The sequence below is a fragment of the Enoplosus armatus genome, chromosome 5 (genome assembly GCF_043641665.1).
Source record: "Enoplosus armatus isolate fEnoArm2 chromosome 5, fEnoArm2.hap1, whole genome shotgun sequence".
Classification (NCBI taxonomy): Eukaryota; Metazoa; Chordata; class Actinopteri; order Centrarchiformes; family Enoplosidae; genus Enoplosus; species Enoplosus armatus.
Genome location: NC_092184.1, coordinates 27,415,190 through 27,433,107, shown reverse-complemented (window position 1 = coordinate 27,433,107; position 17,918 = coordinate 27,415,190). Strand labels below are relative to the sequence as shown.

The following is a 17,918-nucleotide window of genomic DNA, read 5'->3' as shown; positions in this document are numbered from 1 at the left end:
GATTTTCGCCTTAAAAAAATACATACCTTTATTAATAAATATATAATTACATATATATTAACATGACAAAGGCGACAATAGACTTACAGCCATATCAGATGGCTCAGAGGTGGGATGGCTGGACGGATGTGAGCTACGGCAGGAGACGCCAGCGCTTCCGTCAGCCAACCTGGGGCTGGGATTATGCTCCTGACTGGGGGATGGACCGCGCACCTCCCGCCCCATTCATGGGACGGGCTCAGTTCCCCCATCCTAACCCTAACCCTTTCCTGACCCTTACTCTCCCCTAATCCTTTTTCCTGACCCTAACCTTCCCCCCTTCCCCGAACCTCTCCCCTAATCCTTTTTCCTGACCCTAACCTTCCCCCCTTCCCCGAACTTTTCCCCTCCTTTAAATAAACACAAGACACAATTTCATTTATTGTTAAAACATTTAATAAGGATAATTAATTAAAAGTTAAAATAACATTGATACAACACGATTTTCAAGGACATTACGGGGTTAAAAGTTAAATTTACAGGGTTAGAATTATATTTAATCAGGCCTTATTCGTCGGTAAAGGAATCGAGGGGTTAAAAAAGTTGGGAACTACAAATTATATTGACAGGAAAACATACCATTGACACCAATTAATTTAGTACAGGGATTAAGGGGTTAAAATTTAGAAACTAAAAAAGACGAACGAAAAAAAGAAAAAAAGAGGGACAAAAAAACATCAAAGCCATCAAAGCCATCAAAGGCAGTAAGGGGAGTGGCTAGCCACACACACGCAGGGGAGAGCTCACTTTTGCTCAGACTCTTAAAGAGACAACATCTCTCCACTCGATTACCAGCAAACCAGTCTTTTCTTTTCTTTTGTGTGCCATAGCCTGAAGAAGACCCACAACAGGGTTGAAACGTTGCTTTAGCGCACACAATTTGATTTAAATACAGTTTATTATTTTTTTATTTTTCTAAACACAGATTTTATTTGATTTTTTTCATTTCATTTGTTGATTTCATTTGGATTTTCGCCTTTAAAAATACATACCTGTGTTAATAGATACATAAATAGATAATTACATATATATTAACATAACAAAGGCGACAATAGACTTCATAAAGCCATATCAGATGGCTCAGAGGTGGGATGGCTGGACGGATGTGAGCTACGGCAGGAGACGCCAGCGCTTCCGTCAGCCAACCTGGGGCTGGGATTATGCTCCTGACTGGGGGATGGACCGCGCACCTCCCGCCCCATTCATGGGACGGGCTCAGTTCCCCCATCCTAACCCTAACCCACAAAAGGGTTGAAACGTTGCTTTAGTGCACACAATTTGATTTAAATACAGTTTATTTTTTTATTTTTCTAAACACAGATTTTATTTGATTTTTTACATTTCATTTGTTCATTTCATTTGGATTTTCGCCTTAAAAAAATACATACCTTTATTAATAAATATATAAATATATAACTACATATATATTAACATAACAAAGGCGACAATAGACTTACAGCCATATCAGATGGCTCAGAGGTGGGATGGCTGGACGGATGTGAGCTACGGCAGGAGACGCCAGCGCTTCCGTCAGCCAACCTGGGGCTGGGATTATGCTCCTGACTGGGGGATGGACCGCGCACCTCCCGCCCCATTCATGGGACGGGCTCAGTTCCCCCATCCTAACCCCTAACCCTGGGGGAATGAGTGGACCGAGGTTCGCTACGGCAATCACCGTGGCCAACCTACGGTGCCACAACACTGGGGAGCCAACTGGGGGAGGGCCCGAGCACCACCTGCCCCCAATAGGGGGTGGGGTCCTAACCCACGTCCTAACCCTACTACACTTGCTGTGTCCTAACCCAACACCCCATTTTCACTTACTACTTACCTGTGGGTAACCTAGTACCTGAAACCCCCAAAAAAATGGAAGTCCAGGATGAACTTTTCGATGTCGGCATTGAGAACACGACCACTGTTCTCGATGCCTTTGAAAAGTTTGACACCATCCAGGAGTTCTTGCAGGCAGACATGTACATGGGACTGCACTCAGCGACAATCTCCTATCCACATCATTTCTTGATTTACAAGTTTGATGTGGATGGAGTAGTCGTTGAGTTAGACAAACTGCAAGGACACCTGGGTGGCATCCACCACATCTTCCTCCCCCGCTTCAGGGCCCCCTTGCTAAACCCACAATACCAAATCCTCAAACAACATGAGGATTTCACAAAATACAGTCCCGATGGCATCCGTGCCCTGAAGAACTGTGTCGGGCACACCTTGGGTTATGTGGATGGTGGCTACTATCTGGTGTTGACAGTGGTCCCATCCAACCCCCTAACGCCCGACACAAGACTCTTCAGAAGGGACTTGTACACCCCCATGGCAACAGAGTTGCTGAATGTTGCTGAATGAAGTGACAGATAACTTCAGGCAGCTACTGAAAAGCCTCCCGCCAAAAGACATGAGTAGGCCAACTGTTCAAAAACAGGTGTCTCACGACACGAAAAACTACCATGTCTTGAGGCAAGACTCAATGTTCGTTCTCAGCCTCATTGACCAGGCTGTTGAGAAGGCCAACATCTGCTATTTTATGCAGGTGAAGGCCTATCTTAACCAGTTTGGTCAAAAGGACCCTGAGACATTTGAGCTTTCTGAGCTGGCTGACCCATCGTCTGTCAGGTCACTTTCCGTGCACATGGCGTGCAAGATTGTGGCCAGGGACCCTGACATCCATGTCCTCTTTTCAAGGTTTGGTTTGCAGGAAATTGTGGGCCTCAAAGGCACCCTCTTTTCTACATTGGGGATGCACGAGGCCAGCAATTTCCAGACCAACCTTGACAACACTGGGCTGGATGTCAGTGAGGAGTTGTTGGGGGTACTTGGTAAGGAGGGCAAATTGACATTCCTTCAACTGTATGTGGACTCCCCACATGCACATGTTGACATGCCACTTAAGCATCCCGTAAGTGGTGCAATTGTGACATGTGGGTTGTCCCACCACAACTTTCAATCTGCCCTCCTTACTAGAGCCATCCACTACATCCACCACATGACTGACCTCAAAAGTCGACTTGTGACACAACTAGGGTGCCGCATTGAGCAGGTTGTGAGGTTTGAAGGTGACATTCCAATGTCATTTGACCCTTCAAACCACTACAACCTGAAATCCCTGCAGTACCTCATTGCAGAACACCCAGTCCTCATCCCTTTCAAGGACACGACTTCGGGTGAGGGTGTGGTGATGGTGCTGAAGAAGGTGATAGGCTACCTGACTGACACGCTCAGACAGGAGTACTACGCCAGTCAAGGAGTGGCGAGGTTCGATGCCACCTGGAAGACATTCCAGTGCGAGTTGGCGCTGGAAGAGCTCTTCTTTGGCCGGCCTCTGTCACCCCTTGACTTTCCACTGAGTGCAAGCCTGGGGACGAACACGGTCAGCGAGAAAAGCTTGACCAACCACAGGGGATTCCTGGGCCTGGCACCGCACACCAATGCCACTTCTGAGGAGACAAATCCCCCACTCCATCACTGGACGCGGGATGCCTTCCAGAAGTTGCGCATAGAGCACCTTTTCCCCCTGTGCCAGGTCCTGGAATCAGCCCCATCGGTAACCGGAGAGAGATTTTTCGCTTGAAAATCACTCCATTCATTCACTATGGGGAATTTGTGAAACTCGTATCTCCGCAACGGAAACTCGTACAAACTCGTGGGTGGTACCGTTGGAAAGCTCATTCCCGAATTATAGCAGATGGATCGTGGTTTCAAGTCTCTATCACTTACCTGTCAAAAGTTATTCAAGAAAAACAGCCGCTCCATTCATTTGTTATGAAAAACCGTCATTGGCCGATATCTCCCGAACCGAACATCGCACAATCTTGGAACCAGCATCCATCTGCCATAATTCGACCACGTTGAACAGGCAGGATGTGTCTCCAGCTCTCTACGACCTTCCGTTGCTGAGATACAGACAATTTCCGGTCAAAAAGTGACGTAGCTCCGCACCGGAAGGTCGCACGCACATGAGGGTAGTACCAATGGAAAGGCCGTACCCGAAATAGGGGGGTCCCATCTTGGTTCCATCTCTCTACGACCTTCCTATAAAAACTTATACAAGAATCAGCGATCCTCAAATAAGCAATCGTGGTTTTTATCCCTATTCCCCTTTTCTTTTCTTTTCTTTTCTTTTTACCCCCCTACCCCTATTCATATTCATATTCATATTCATATACATATACTACCTCACTATTATATACTACCTCACTATTTATTCTTAAATGTTTAAGTGCAATACATATATAGTCATACACTTCAGTGCAATACATACATACATATACATTATATATATTTTTTACCTCATTGTTCACTTAAATACTGTAAATGTGTATTTTTTTTATATTTCTTATTTTTATATTTTGTACATACTTTTAGTTCTAAATTACTCTACTTTCTACTCTTCAATGGGAGCACCAGTACTGTACAATTTCCCCCCGGGGATCAATAAAGTATTTCTGATTCTGATTCTGACATTTCTGGATCTTTATTTCTTTGCAGCAGTGTGGATGCATCATCATCTTGTTTCATGTTAGGCTAACCCAAGTAAACAGAAACATAAATAACAGAACCATAATTCAACCCAAGTCTCTTTGGTTCAACAGAGAAAAAATGTACACAATTTAAAACAACACTGACACATCATGATGAAACTCATTTACTGAAGATACATTGGTTCTCTGCTGATGATGTCATCTTGACCCTTACCCTAATCATACAACAGTAACCCTAATCACACTAAAATTCACATTATTTGATTATACAGTTAGAATAACATTGGGAGGATCTCATTAGATTCATAAGGTATATTTAGTATGATTATTACTATTGTTTCTGACAGACAAAAAAACAGATGGGGGTTGATGCGGGGTTAGGGGAGCACAGAGGCAGCGTTCTACTTCACAGTATAATGTTAATCTTCTAGAGGCTGCTCTTTACTGCAGTTATGTGTCTGCCTTTAATCCCCATACAGAGCCCTCTAGAGGACCTATTTTTTTCATTGTTATTATTAATAATAACAATTGACTCTGATTAATGTCTTTTCTAAAGTGACTATTACACTGGGACAACTTAAACATTTTTAAACAGGACACTAGAATTAGTATTCAGGTGAAACATTAAACACACCATGAGATTTCTTCTTTTTACTTATCTAAACGTTTGTACTGATGCAATTAATTTTCCTTTGGCAGTTGTTTGCATGAACTACAATGTGGTATTTATTTATAAAAACATTTACACAAAATCAGATTGCTGTCATACCATCCTGCTGCTACCCTGACAAAAACTACAAAATTCTGCTTTCTGCAGCAGAGGTCAACTTCTTTTGATGTGTTTTTCTTCATCTCTGAACCTGAAAATGTTCACAATCAAGTTACAGCTCAAAACTGAGAATAATCACATCTTCAGTGAAGTATTATAAATATTATAAATATTGTAAAGCCAGTTCCTGTGGCATTAAACTTTCAGGATGGAAGGAGAGTAATGTGATTACTGACCAACTGAATGTTAACCAACCCAAAGTTTTACAATAATCAAAGCAAATCTGAACTGTACTGATGTTTCTGTAATAAAGTTAGTTTCTGTTGCGCTCCTCCGTTACAGACTGCTGGGATAATATACATCACTATTATACATACATTTGAAAACAAACATCATTGTGCAGTTGGCTCACATGCTTCCACAACAGACCTGATCCACTCCAACTGTCTGAACAGGAGCCACTCTGGGTTAGGGGTTTGGTCTACTGAGGAGCAGACGTTTAGTAAAAGAAGTAAAATATCTGGACCAGGGTTTGTGTTAGCCTTGTCTGAACCAAATCAGGACTGACCAAGAATCAGGCCTCAACCACATCAGGACTAAATTGGGATCAGCTCTGAACCAGGATCAGGCCTAAAGGGTTCTGGCAGTGTAACCATATTTAGCTCTCAGTGGTCCAGATCTGGTTTCCTCATAAGAGTCTGAACAGAATGAACCACATTCAGACATCCAGGATTAGATCAGGTCTGGATTACAAAGTGTCTGGAATTGGAGATTTTTTTCCAGTTAAAATCCAGTTTGTGGTATACATGGAAACTGGGGGTGCAGTTACTCCGACAGTTTGATCCGAAAAGTGACGCGACCCTGAAACTTGTCCCGGTCGTCGTTGTTAAGCAGGTCTGAACCCTCGACTTTACACTCCACGGTCTGCTCGACGTTATAGTCTTCTTTTGTAAACAACAACTGCACTGCGACCACAGGCTGCACATAGTCAGGCTGTCAACACAGAGAGAGAGGTAGAGTTTACATAACAGAGAGAGAGTTAGAGATTCCGTTAACATGAGAGCGAGGGGGGGGGGGGGGGGGGGGGGGGGGTTAGTATGGAGAGAGAGAGAGAGAGAGAGAGACAGAGAGAGAGGTAGGGTTAGTACGAAGAGAGAGAGAGGGAGGTAGGGTTAGTATGAAAAGAGAGAGAGAGAGAGAGAGAGAGACCTCCTTATAATTAATAAATAATGTCCATATACAGTTAACTTTATGTTTTCTGGGGTTTATTTCTCCTCATTGAAGTTGTGAATATATAATGGATTTATTTGATTTGTCTTCAACCTAAAATTTTCACACCTTCTGTTCTTTATATATAAAAGGTAAAAATCAAACATTAAATAAAAAGAAGACCGAAACATTAAATTACAAACTGTATGTTGTTGATGATCCACTGATGAATGAACACTAACACTATGTGTTGGTGGAACATTTAGTTATTGATTTTTTTTCTTTAAAACACTTTCCAGTTCAGAGACATTTGTAATAAACTAAATTAACTAAATCATAATAATAATGATAATAAACAAACCAGAGAACATTTACTCACATGAGCTTTCTTGCCGTAGTACGGGAAAAACATTTTATCCAGACGACCTTCAGATGGGAAGTACTGCATCTGTAATGGACTGTCTCTCTACCAGAGAGAGAAATAGATTTATTTAAATATGAAGACACGACAGAATGAGGATAAATTACCCATCAAAATATCTCTACCTGCTGTCCATCCAGCTAAACATTCAACATTGTTGGAGCCCATTCCTTACTTACTTCACTTTATTTTATAACTTCATTCTGGGTTTGTTTATTAACAATACAATTTTTTGGTATGGATCATGTCTTAAATGATCAGTTATTGTTTAATACTTATGAGTGCAAGCCGGTTGTAGGAGAGGGAGGGCATGCATGTTTATGTAACGGAGTTAAAAATGCAAATTAATTATTATTTCCAATTCATTTTTGTGAGTTTTATTTATCATTTAATGATTATGTTGAGTATTTGTGAATTTTATCTCCGTGAGTTATTTTTATTTACTGTTATTTTATTATTTTTTCCTGTGGAAATTACCTTTCTGCACTCTGCACCTCCTGAGCTTCCATAGCTCCTCCCTTATACCCCTCACAGTGCCCTTTTGCATTGCTGAGGGTAAGTTGTGTGAGAAAATGCTGCTGTGATATTTGTTTTCTTTGGAAATTTAGCCATTTATGTTGAAATCTCTGGTGCATATCATTAACTGCTCCATATTATTATGTTACCAAGATGTTTTGTGTTCTTTTGACCGTTAATATAAGTCATATATATATAATATAGTAAAAGACGTTTTTAGTTTCACTTTTTTTGGCGCGATTTGGCTAGCAATCTGCCCTGTGTCACGTAAATTATGCAGTGCAGCTTGTAATTCCTAGTGTAAACACTGTGCATGTTTGCATGTTGAGGGAGCAGAAGTGCAGAAGGAAAAAGGACCAGAAGGCGATTAATGTGTTTTAATCTCTTCTGCAGGTATGTGTTTTATTTTAAGTTATACATTTTGTTTCTGTTTAGTCACTCCACCCCACGCACTGTTACTGTGGCCACCAGGTGGCATTGTTTTTCCTCTTGTATGTGTTTCTCTTTATTGTTTTGAGGAAATTTGTTGTTAAAATTAACTATGTAAAATGTTTTACAGTAAAAAATGAATAGCTCTTGATTAGTGATTTGTAAAATGAGTTAAATACATATTGTAATGTGAAATTAACGTATATGTATTTTGAGAAAAGAGAATGAAATCAGACAGTGCCATTTTGCATTGCTGAGGGAGCAGAAGTGCAGAAGGAAAAAGGACCAGAAGGCGATTAATGTCTTTTAATCTCTTCTGCAGGAGCAAATAAGGAATAGTCCATTGAGTTGTCCTCCTTAATGCCCTATCCACACACCCCTTACATTTACACCCAAACAGGTGACAGCAGCGCCTAGGGTTTTCATTTGGGCTGGTTGGACACAGGTATGTACAGTTTTTGACCGCAGCTAAACGCAAAAAACAATATAAGTCTCTTCCTTGATGATCGCAACGCACCGGCCTCTCCCTCCGATCTGGTAAGATTGATCCAGTTATTTTTGTGTGTGTGTTTAATAGGAAACCTCTAACGAATACACACAATCAATATGTCAGTAAATTGGACTCATTGGTTGCTTGGTTGCGTCAAAACACAAATGCATATCCTGTAGACTACATTGGATCAAAATACAATGAAATTATTGCTCTCACACAGATATTCTCGCTGAGTTATAAACGTTATTCAGGCCTCAGGATAGATGACAACTACAAAGCTGCTTTTATTTAATTTTTTTCTGTCTTAGGAACACCATGTTTGGATAACTGAACTGTTTCTCAGTCTCTGATTGGTTAACGAGTTGATGATAATTTATGTCAGAAAGACACACATACTTTGTTAGGAAAGTGGGTGTCTGTGTATATGATGCGTGTGTGTCTTACCTTGGCAGTGCAGTTGATGTAAGGGTCTCCTTGAGGTTTCAGGCCGATGACCTGCAGACAGACACACTGTGGTTATTTATTATGTTCCAGGTCTGTTTATTATGTTAGTAATAAATTAACCCTAACTCTAACCCATTTTTATTCATATTTTTATAATATCAATATTTCAAATTTACAATGAAATTCAAATAAAATAAAAAATCTCTCTGGACACATGGTGTAAGTGTTAAACCTCCTTTCTAAATTGGAGCTTCAAATATATTAACCTGCAGGTAATCATAGTAACCGTACAGATGCTTCAGGTAAATCATGGTCAAACTAAACTGACTACAGACTGACTTTAAAACATGAAGGAAGATTTAAACACAGCTGATCTTTGTTCTGTTAACGTGATATAACAGACAGGACTGACTCACAGGTTTCTACAATCACAAAATATATAATACTATATAATATAAGATAATATATAAGTGATATAATGCTCTCCTCCTGGTTCTTAATTTTCATTTTTAAAAAGTTCCACGTCACCTTATTGTACATGAACTCAACGATGCTTCATGACAATGTGTGAGGAATCTGAATAGCATCCCCCTCACTAAGGTCAAAAAGGACACACACACTTGTACATTGACCGTGTAAAGCTAAACCATACAAACCACACCAATACAGGAAATTCATTTTTCGTTAATCTCTCTTTCTCTAAATGTATGTTTTAAAGTGGTATTGGGATTGTCTATGTACCCTTCACCGTGTAATTGTGTTGGGTGAGACATGGTAGATAGATCAGGTGCAAAATCAGCATAGAGTGTCAGAGAGAGGGGGTCAGGTTGGTTGTCACCCCTGTTGCTACATCTGCTGCACCTGTAAGACTGCTTGTGTTCATTGTCCTGCTTCATGTTTGGGTGAGAATTGTGGCACTTGGTCAATGTTAAAAATCAGAGCTCTGAAACAAATCCCTGCTTGACTGTGCTGTTCATTTCTCCACCACGCTGCACACTTCAATCCTGCTGGCTTTCATCCTGGTTGTAAGGATTCACCACCATCAAAACCTTACATGATGCTTCTGTTGTTCTTATCAAACGCAGTGATTTCTGATCTATAAACATCCTGACAGACTGAGAACTGTTTAACTGACCCGGTTCATCTTGATAATGATGCATGGTTTCCCCTCAGCATATCCGAAGCTGGTGTCAGGCAGACCAGAGCACTGACGGAGCGTACTGCGTTTAAACTGGCACACTTTCTTTATCAGCTCGTCGTCCTGTTCAGTGTATTCACCCACCATACACAAGTCGTTGCGCTCCTGAAGACTGTCATTGTACTCTGCAGAGAAAAACCACAACAAAACAGTAGCAATGTGTCCTTTCAAGACAAAACTATCAACTGGAGTTTTATTGTCTAAAGGGATTAGAGAGAGAGAGAGAGAGAAAAAAAAACGAACTTCATGAAAGACTTCGGCGTGGGATACACCTGTGTTTCCTGTGTGGATGTTGAAGAAGCATTTTGTTCATAAAGACATACACAGTTTAAGTCTGTATGTCAGAGCTGATGGTTCTTAAGTTAATCTGTCAGATGAAACATCACCAGCTTTGATGACTAAGAAACGTTAACAATTGTTTGCTCTTTTCAGAAACTGAAGTATGTGTACATAACAAGGAATTTCTCAGTGTTGCACACGGTTCCAAGAACAATTTACAGGAGGATAGAAATAGACAGAGAGCTAAAAACAAGGACAACAAAGCTGATCAACGCTAGGTAAATGTAAACAGAACTATAATGTACTGTAAGTACATTATAGTTCTGTTTACAAGTAGGCAAAAAAATCAATGCGTATATACACATAAACTGATGCTATGACTCATGATGTCAGACTGTAAACATAATGGACACATGTAGTATTTGGGCTGAATGTAGAGCAGATCAGTGTCACACATGTTTCAATAAATATGTTTTTACACTTTTTACACGTACAACTTCACTTTCACTCCGCAGAGCAGTAAGAGTATTTGTACTCACGCTGCAGGACTTCGTGCAGCTGTTGAATGTATTGGTTGTAGTTTGTCGGGTCACTGCGATTGAAGGTGATTTCTGTTGCGTGAGGACGAATCACCAAACCTGCAATCAACAAAACAAATCTATAATCAAAGAGTGCAAATAGAATGACTGAAACTAAGAAATTATTTTAACAACACAGTGACACAATCAGCAACAACCACAAGGTTGTCAACTGCTTCATCCTCTTCATCTGATCCTACTGACTGATTCATGTTGTTTCACACCTGTCCAGCAGGTGTCCTCAGTGGGTTTACACATAAATAAGTTTGAGCTTTGACTGTGAGTTTTCTGTCTGCAGCTCGATTTTTATCATTTATATCATAAGAATGAACTGAAACAAATGTCTGTTTGCATTAATTTCACTTCATTTATTTAAAGCTTGAGTGCAGAACTTTTGTCTCCCCCCTCTGGCGGATGCCTACAGGTTTTTCCAGGGCTATGTAGAGAGAGGGTTGCAAAAATCGCAGTTCAGTCTCTGAATTTACCATCCAACCAACACATCACTACTGGTGCACCAGCGCGGGAATGTCGCCACAGACACCAGATTTAAAATCTCTGGTATATTGCAAAATACAGAGATTTACCTGGCGGTGATAGGGTTAATCAGCATTGTGTGAAGTTGTTTGGTAACATCTTGAATGTAAGGGATGTTCATTCTTGTTTGAATTAAAATTTCTTCTTTAAGGCATACCTGGCCAAATGATCATTTTGGATGTGAAGTAAAAGAACGGGTAGTGACAAGGTTAAACAATAGAACCTGTGATAATGAACTCACCTGGATTGGCCACTCGGTCCTGATAACGGGGAACATTTTCGTCCAGAGTCTGTAACATCACCCACATGGTGAGAATGAACATTCCCGCCAGAAACCCATAGAAGACGAAATAGAACAGGAGGATGAGACCTGAGGGAGAGGATTCAAAAATGACTTTAATTTAACACAACAGAAGAAACATACACTAAATAGTGTATCTTCCTGCAGTGAAACACCGTTTCTGTATGTTTGCCTTTTTTCTTTTTGTTCTTTGTTTCAGGAATCAACTAACTTGTCCTGTCCTCCTCTCCCTCCTAACTCTCACCCAGCAGAGTCTCCTCACATCACTCTAACCCTGAGTCTTTGTTATTAGGTTTAATACATTTAAATATGTTTTATCTAAACTTTTCCTCTTCATGTTACTCCCCCCAGAGCGAGGATAGTAACACAAACACAATAGTGTACCTGTCACATTCTACCTCCTGGTCCATCCCTTTTCTTTCCACCTTTCTCCTCCCTGATGCCCATAGAGACAGAGTACGAGGCGTCATACTCTGAAAACCACCTACACTGAAGGGGAAAACAGCACCACAATATGTAACCAAGGGCTGAAACACTAACAAAATGTCTGTAGCTAAAACATTAGCTTTCAGCATGTCAAAAAGATTTTTTTAGCACCCTATGTCTACCAGAGAGAAAAAGGTATATTGACAATTTCAATATTGTCAGTCTATCTCAGTGTCCCTTCTCCTTACCTTGCTTCTCCTGGAGAAATGACCCCAGTAAATGGCAATAAATGCTTTCATATTTACAACTATTTGATGGAATCACCAGGTAAGATCATAATTTAGTAGCTTAGCTTCACCCTCTACAGTTTGTCTGCTGATACTGGCATACTGAGTGTCAGAATTCCACAATTTCCCCATTCTTCCTTCTGATGCCTCATGTCTTTTTGCCTGTATCCACTTTTGTCTTCTTAAAGGCTCGATTTTTGAGTTCAGCAGCTTTTTCTGGGTTCTTTAGGAGTTTCTCATGATTCCTGACACAGTTTCAGTAGGATTAACATGTTTTAAATATCTTTTTGACATTAAATGCAGCTTCTTAAGGGTCACGCTCAGCCTGAAAGGAAACTCAATAAGACAACTTCAGGGGAACAAAATGCCTCCAGCTGTTACTGAAAGAAAGTGATAGAGAGAGGTTCAGATTAATTTAAATTCTCAGAGACTCCAGCTAAATATAAACACAGATCTGTAGAGGTAGTTATGACATGCTGCAGTGGATTATGTGTAATTAATATATGCTGAATTAGTGTGTGTAGGTTTCCATTACATGTCTCAGTTCATGCCAAGAACACTTTGTGAAGGATACACACACACACATGCACACAGATGTTCTTATTTAAACTCTGACTTGATGCAGCTCTCTGTGTTTATGAGTCTTTGTGTGTGTGTGTGTTTGTTTGTTTGTTTGTTTGTTTGTTTGTTTGTTTGTTTCTGTGTGTTTGTGTGTCTGTGTGTTCATGTGCTTGTGTGTCTGTGTGTTTTTGTGTTTTTGAGTGTGTCTATCCTTTTGATTCAGGTGATGTCACCTGCTCTGACGTGGGCAAAGATCAGGTGATGCAATATGTGCCATTCATTCAGCTTTATGGATGAGCGCCCAGTAGATAGCTGATCAGAACATTAAAACTGATCACAATGTTACATGACGCAGAAAAGTCGTCCATGATCAGCTTTGAAGTTCAAACGTGAAGTTCAGTCAAACGGCCAACAGATGGAGCCATTTCCACTTCCTGTTCAGCCTGTTTGGTTTCACCAATTACTGTTTAGACTCAACAGGGGGTTTTTTTCTGGAAAATTACAAGTAAAACTGCTATAATCGGTCACTTCTCATGAACATTTTGATGTGATGTGATTTTTTGATGTTACCAGGTCCCAGTGGCAGAAGACTAATCAAAGCAGCTCAGACATCCTTCTCTCTAACCACATCTTCCGGCTCCTCCTGGAGTATCCTGAAGTGTTCTCAGGTCTGATGGGATATGTAATCCTCCTGTGTGATCTAGTCTGCCCACGGGTCTCCTCCTCCACAGGAATGCTCCTGGTCAGATGTTGAACCACCTCAGCTGACTCCTTTCATCATGAAGAATCAGTGGTTTCCTCCTCCTTCTCTTCCTGAATCTCACCTAACCCTGCCAAGGGAACTATTTTCAACTGTTTGGATCCACCATCTCATCATTTCGTTCACTACCCACAGACCAGGACCACAGCGGAGGACTGGAACAGAGATCCACCTGTGAATCCAGAGCTTCATCTTCAGGATCACCTCCCTCCGAACCAGAACAGTGTGTGTCTACCACAGATACATCTCCATCACTGCTGACTCTGCACTAATCCACCTGTTGATCTCATGCTCCATCTGACCTTCATTGGTGAACAAGACCCTACAAAATGAACATCATGCTGTATTGAAGAAGACTTGAAACTACTGAGGCTACTGTGACTGAGGCCATAAACTCATCAGGAAAATGTTTACTGAGGTAACAAATCAAGTGAGAAGTAGGGTCATTTTCTCATAGACTTCTATAAAAATTGCACTTATTTTTGCAACCAATGGAATCGCCCCCTGCTGGCCATTAGAAAGAATGCAGGTTTAAGGCACTTCAGCATTGGCTTCACTTTTCAGACCCTGAGGCGCGTGCTTAACGTAACATTAACGCTGGACAATTACATCCATTTAACGCTGGGGAAAATTATAAAGCTATAACTCTGATGAGAAGTAATTGTGGAAACCAAGAAAGTCTTGACTGAGCAGAGAACTTTTGAACAGACTGAGTCACTAGCGAATTGTGTTGAATGGGGCACTGAATGTTGGACTTTTGCACCGTCACTGCCGATACAATACCTACGGTGGAGAACATAAATGTTTCAATTGAATCAAATCGTGGAATTGGAAAATTGTAACCCCTAATATAGTTTGATATACTGCAGTATGTTATAGTATGGTATAGTATAGTAACAGTCAAAAACCAGTATGATTCTCTCACTTAACTTAATAATTCAATGTATTTATAAATTCTAACACAAATGAAGATCAATAGCCTTTTCTAATAATCACACATTGATCACCTTCGCATACACACATACACACACAAAGTCCTGATCCTCTGCTGATATTCCCTGATCGGTTTGGCTCGGTTCTGCTCGCCTTAAAGCTCCCAGCAGCATGAGAAGCGTCCTGAAGCTCAGCGCACCCAGAGCCGCGCCGGACCGGCTCAGACCCCGTCTGTGAAGCATCCTCATGATCAGACAGACAGACAGACAGACAGACAATCATTCAGACAGACAGAGAGTGAGACACAGACAGACAGACCGACACGCGGGTCTCTGAACCGTTTCTGTCTTCGGACTTGCCGCCTGTCTCCAGGCCGCCTGTCTTACCCCAGCTGCTGGCGGTCCGGCCCAGGAACTCTCCGGACCTCGGGTTGTAGATGAAATCCTTCCAGGATTCCTTTTTCTCCTCCTTCTTTTCTTCTTTCTTCTCCTCTTTCTTTTCTTCCTCCCTTTCCTCCTCTTTTGTCTCTACCTTTTTCTCTTCTTTCTCCTCCGCTTTCACCACCTCCTTCGCCTCTTCTTTCTGTTCCTCTTTTGGCTCCTGGTTCTGGTCCTGCGGGCTGGACGACATGCTGACGCAGCGGGTCGTGCCGGACTAAACAGAGCCGGGCTAATCAACACTGAGCGGGCTAATAACCGGATTATCCCGATCCGTCAGATTAGTAAACGGAGCTCGGTATGTGGCTGCACAAACACACACATGACTACACACGGACTGCTGCAGAACGAGACGCTTGCGCAGTACACAGGCCTGAGGTGAGGGGTTGTGGGTCTACCATGATGATGGTGAGCTGCACTCTGCTGTAAATATAAATATAAACAAATAAAATATAAATATAAATGAATTACAAATATATATATATATACATATATATGTATATATATATATATACTCATACTATTAGCCTACTTGTGTTGCTGAAGGAGAAAGACGGTTTTCAGCAAAGAAAATGTGCTGTTTTTGTTCTAATTTTTAATGAATATCTGAAAATTAAAAATAAAATTCTGCACGTTTGTTATAAAGTTTTATATTCATTTTACAAATAGAAACAAAGACAATAAAAGAATAAACAGCTGCTCTGAAATAATTTCGCATCAAACTGAATCTGAAATTATATAATCACACCAGAGCTGACAGCACGTCACATGACCAAAGCGATGACACGTTATTGGATAAAAGCAGGACAATGTCGTGCTGATGTCTCACACACACACACACACACACACACACACACAGGGAGGGAGGAAGGCACGTGAGGAGGAGAGGAGATGGTAGACCATTTTTATACTGAATCATCCCACAGCAGCTTCATTCTGTCCTGTGATTGATATTCAGAAAAAGGTTTAGCAGTGACCTCAAACAGGTCGAACATAATGAATGAATCAGTTGTAACAGTCACAGCGGTCAAGATTTTAAATATTTTTACACTTAAAAATGTGTCTTCTGTTAGATCCAAAGATTCAAGGACTGATCTGTTTCACTTTTGTTGTTCTTGTTGTACTTCTACTGTACTACTGTTCTACCACTGTTTTACTCAGTTTCTACTGTTGTAATTCAACATTTTTAATGTTCTATTACTGTTGTTTGTGCATCTTTTAAAAATTCAAAATGAAAGTCTTCCTGGGGGCATTGGGGACAGGTGTGTTGTCACCTCTCTGGGAGGACAGAGGCAGAGTTGGTGCAGAAGGTTGAGCTGTATATACTACGTGTAGTTAAAATCATCTCATCACCTGCGCTGGACCCAGAGAGGAGAGAAAAGGAGTTGGACTGTCTCCTTTTCCACAGTTGTTCAATGTTTTCTCAGTCTCTGGGTGTGGAGTCCTGAAGAGGGCACCGCCTGGGGATGTAGTTCTACTGCAGGACTACACTCACATGGGAAACAACGCTAAAACCTGGAGAGAGGTGATTGGGACGAACAACCTGCCTGATCTGAAACAGAATGCTGCTATTATTTGACATTATACATAACAAATGCTCTAGTGTTCTAGGTGATTCATAAGTGTACCTGGTACCAAAACACCGCAGACCAAAAGGTAAATTATTTCTTGTAGTCTTTTCACCAGATCAGCATCTTGGACACTCAGGTAAAGAGAGGAGCAGAGCTGCCAACTGATGATCACCATCTGATCCAACTCACCTTGTGGTGAGTTGAATCAGATGGGGGGAAAGCTGCCAGAGAGACCTGGTAAACCCAAACAGGTTAACCGAATCCAGGGTGAACCGGGAACATCTTCAACTTCCATCTTCAGAGGAATTTTAAGTCTTCAATGCGAAGACGACTGCTCAGAGTCGTGGCCAGAAAGATGTATGTTGTGGAGACAACCAAAGAACCCACAGGTGAACACCTGAAGCAGCAGGCTGGTATCAGGAGTTCAGAAGGACTGCAACAGAAGAAAAAACTCAGGCGTTAACGGAGGCCATGGAGAGAGACTTTCAGTCAGCCTCAAATAGGTTCTGACAAACTCAGAGGACTCAGGATGTCACGACCCTTCCTCCATGACATGAGTGAGTGTTTTGGTCATTTTCAACCTTTTAGTATGAGTGATGCGTGGCTGGGGCTTCATTTATAAAACTTATCATTGTGCCATTCACGGTTTGTTTATGTGCCATGCATCTGCATTTTGGGTTCTGTCTAGATTTGTGACACAGGAGGGGGAGGATTAATCCAGACTGTTCACACCAGGGAGGAGAATTGCTGACCGGGACTGAGGATATTCTCTGATGGTGGACTGACTCGTCCTCCATGGCAGAACTGGAAGACTTGGTTCTTGTCCATTTCTCAGGTGTAGATCACTTGGGTAGTTAAAAATCTCTGCAGTGGCACCAAGTGTGAATGAGATTCACCCTGAGATGCTGAAAGTTCTGGACATTGTTGGAGAGTACTGGTTGACTCAGTGTCACAAAATAAAAGTCCTGATTTGCTCATGGCTATTCAGGCTTTTATTTTGTTTTTAGTGTCATGTTCTGGACACTTCCTACCTCTAGTGGTCAAAATTAATTCTGCAGCTTTGAGATCTGACAGAGAATCTGTGACGTCACATGATGTCATTGTGATCATCACATCATGTGACATCATGCCAGGTAATGTCCTCAAAACACACACACACACACACACACACACACACACACACACAAAGAACATGACTGCTTCCTTTCTGTAGAAAAATATAAAAAATAAAAAAATACAACCC

At 41.2% G+C, this 17,918-nt stretch overlaps 1 protein-coding gene across 2 annotated transcripts; it reads right to left on the bottom strand.

Annotated features, from left to right (window-relative positions):
* Nucleotides 1–6,123: 6,123 nt before the first annotated feature.
* atp1b3b (ATPase Na+/K+ transporting subunit beta 3b) lies at nucleotides 6,124–15,297 on the bottom strand. Of its 2 annotated transcripts, XM_070905800.1 has the most exons (8): nucleotides 15,232–15,297; nucleotides 15,054–15,156; nucleotides 11,641–11,769; nucleotides 10,827–10,925; nucleotides 9,946–10,133; nucleotides 8,811–8,861; nucleotides 6,887–6,973; nucleotides 6,124–6,291 (listed from the first exon to the last, which is right to left on the bottom strand). In XM_070905800.1, exons 1-8 carry the CDS (start codon nucleotides 15,295–15,297, stop codon nucleotides 6,124–6,126), a joined length of 891 nt encoding a protein of 296 aa, XP_070761901.1. The 2 variants fall into 2 exon arrangements, with proteins under 2 accessions (XP_070761901.1, XP_070761900.1); XM_070905799.1 differs by having other exon boundaries at nucleotides 15,054–15,297.
* Between the last annotated feature and the right edge of the window lie 2,621 nt (nucleotides 15,298–17,918).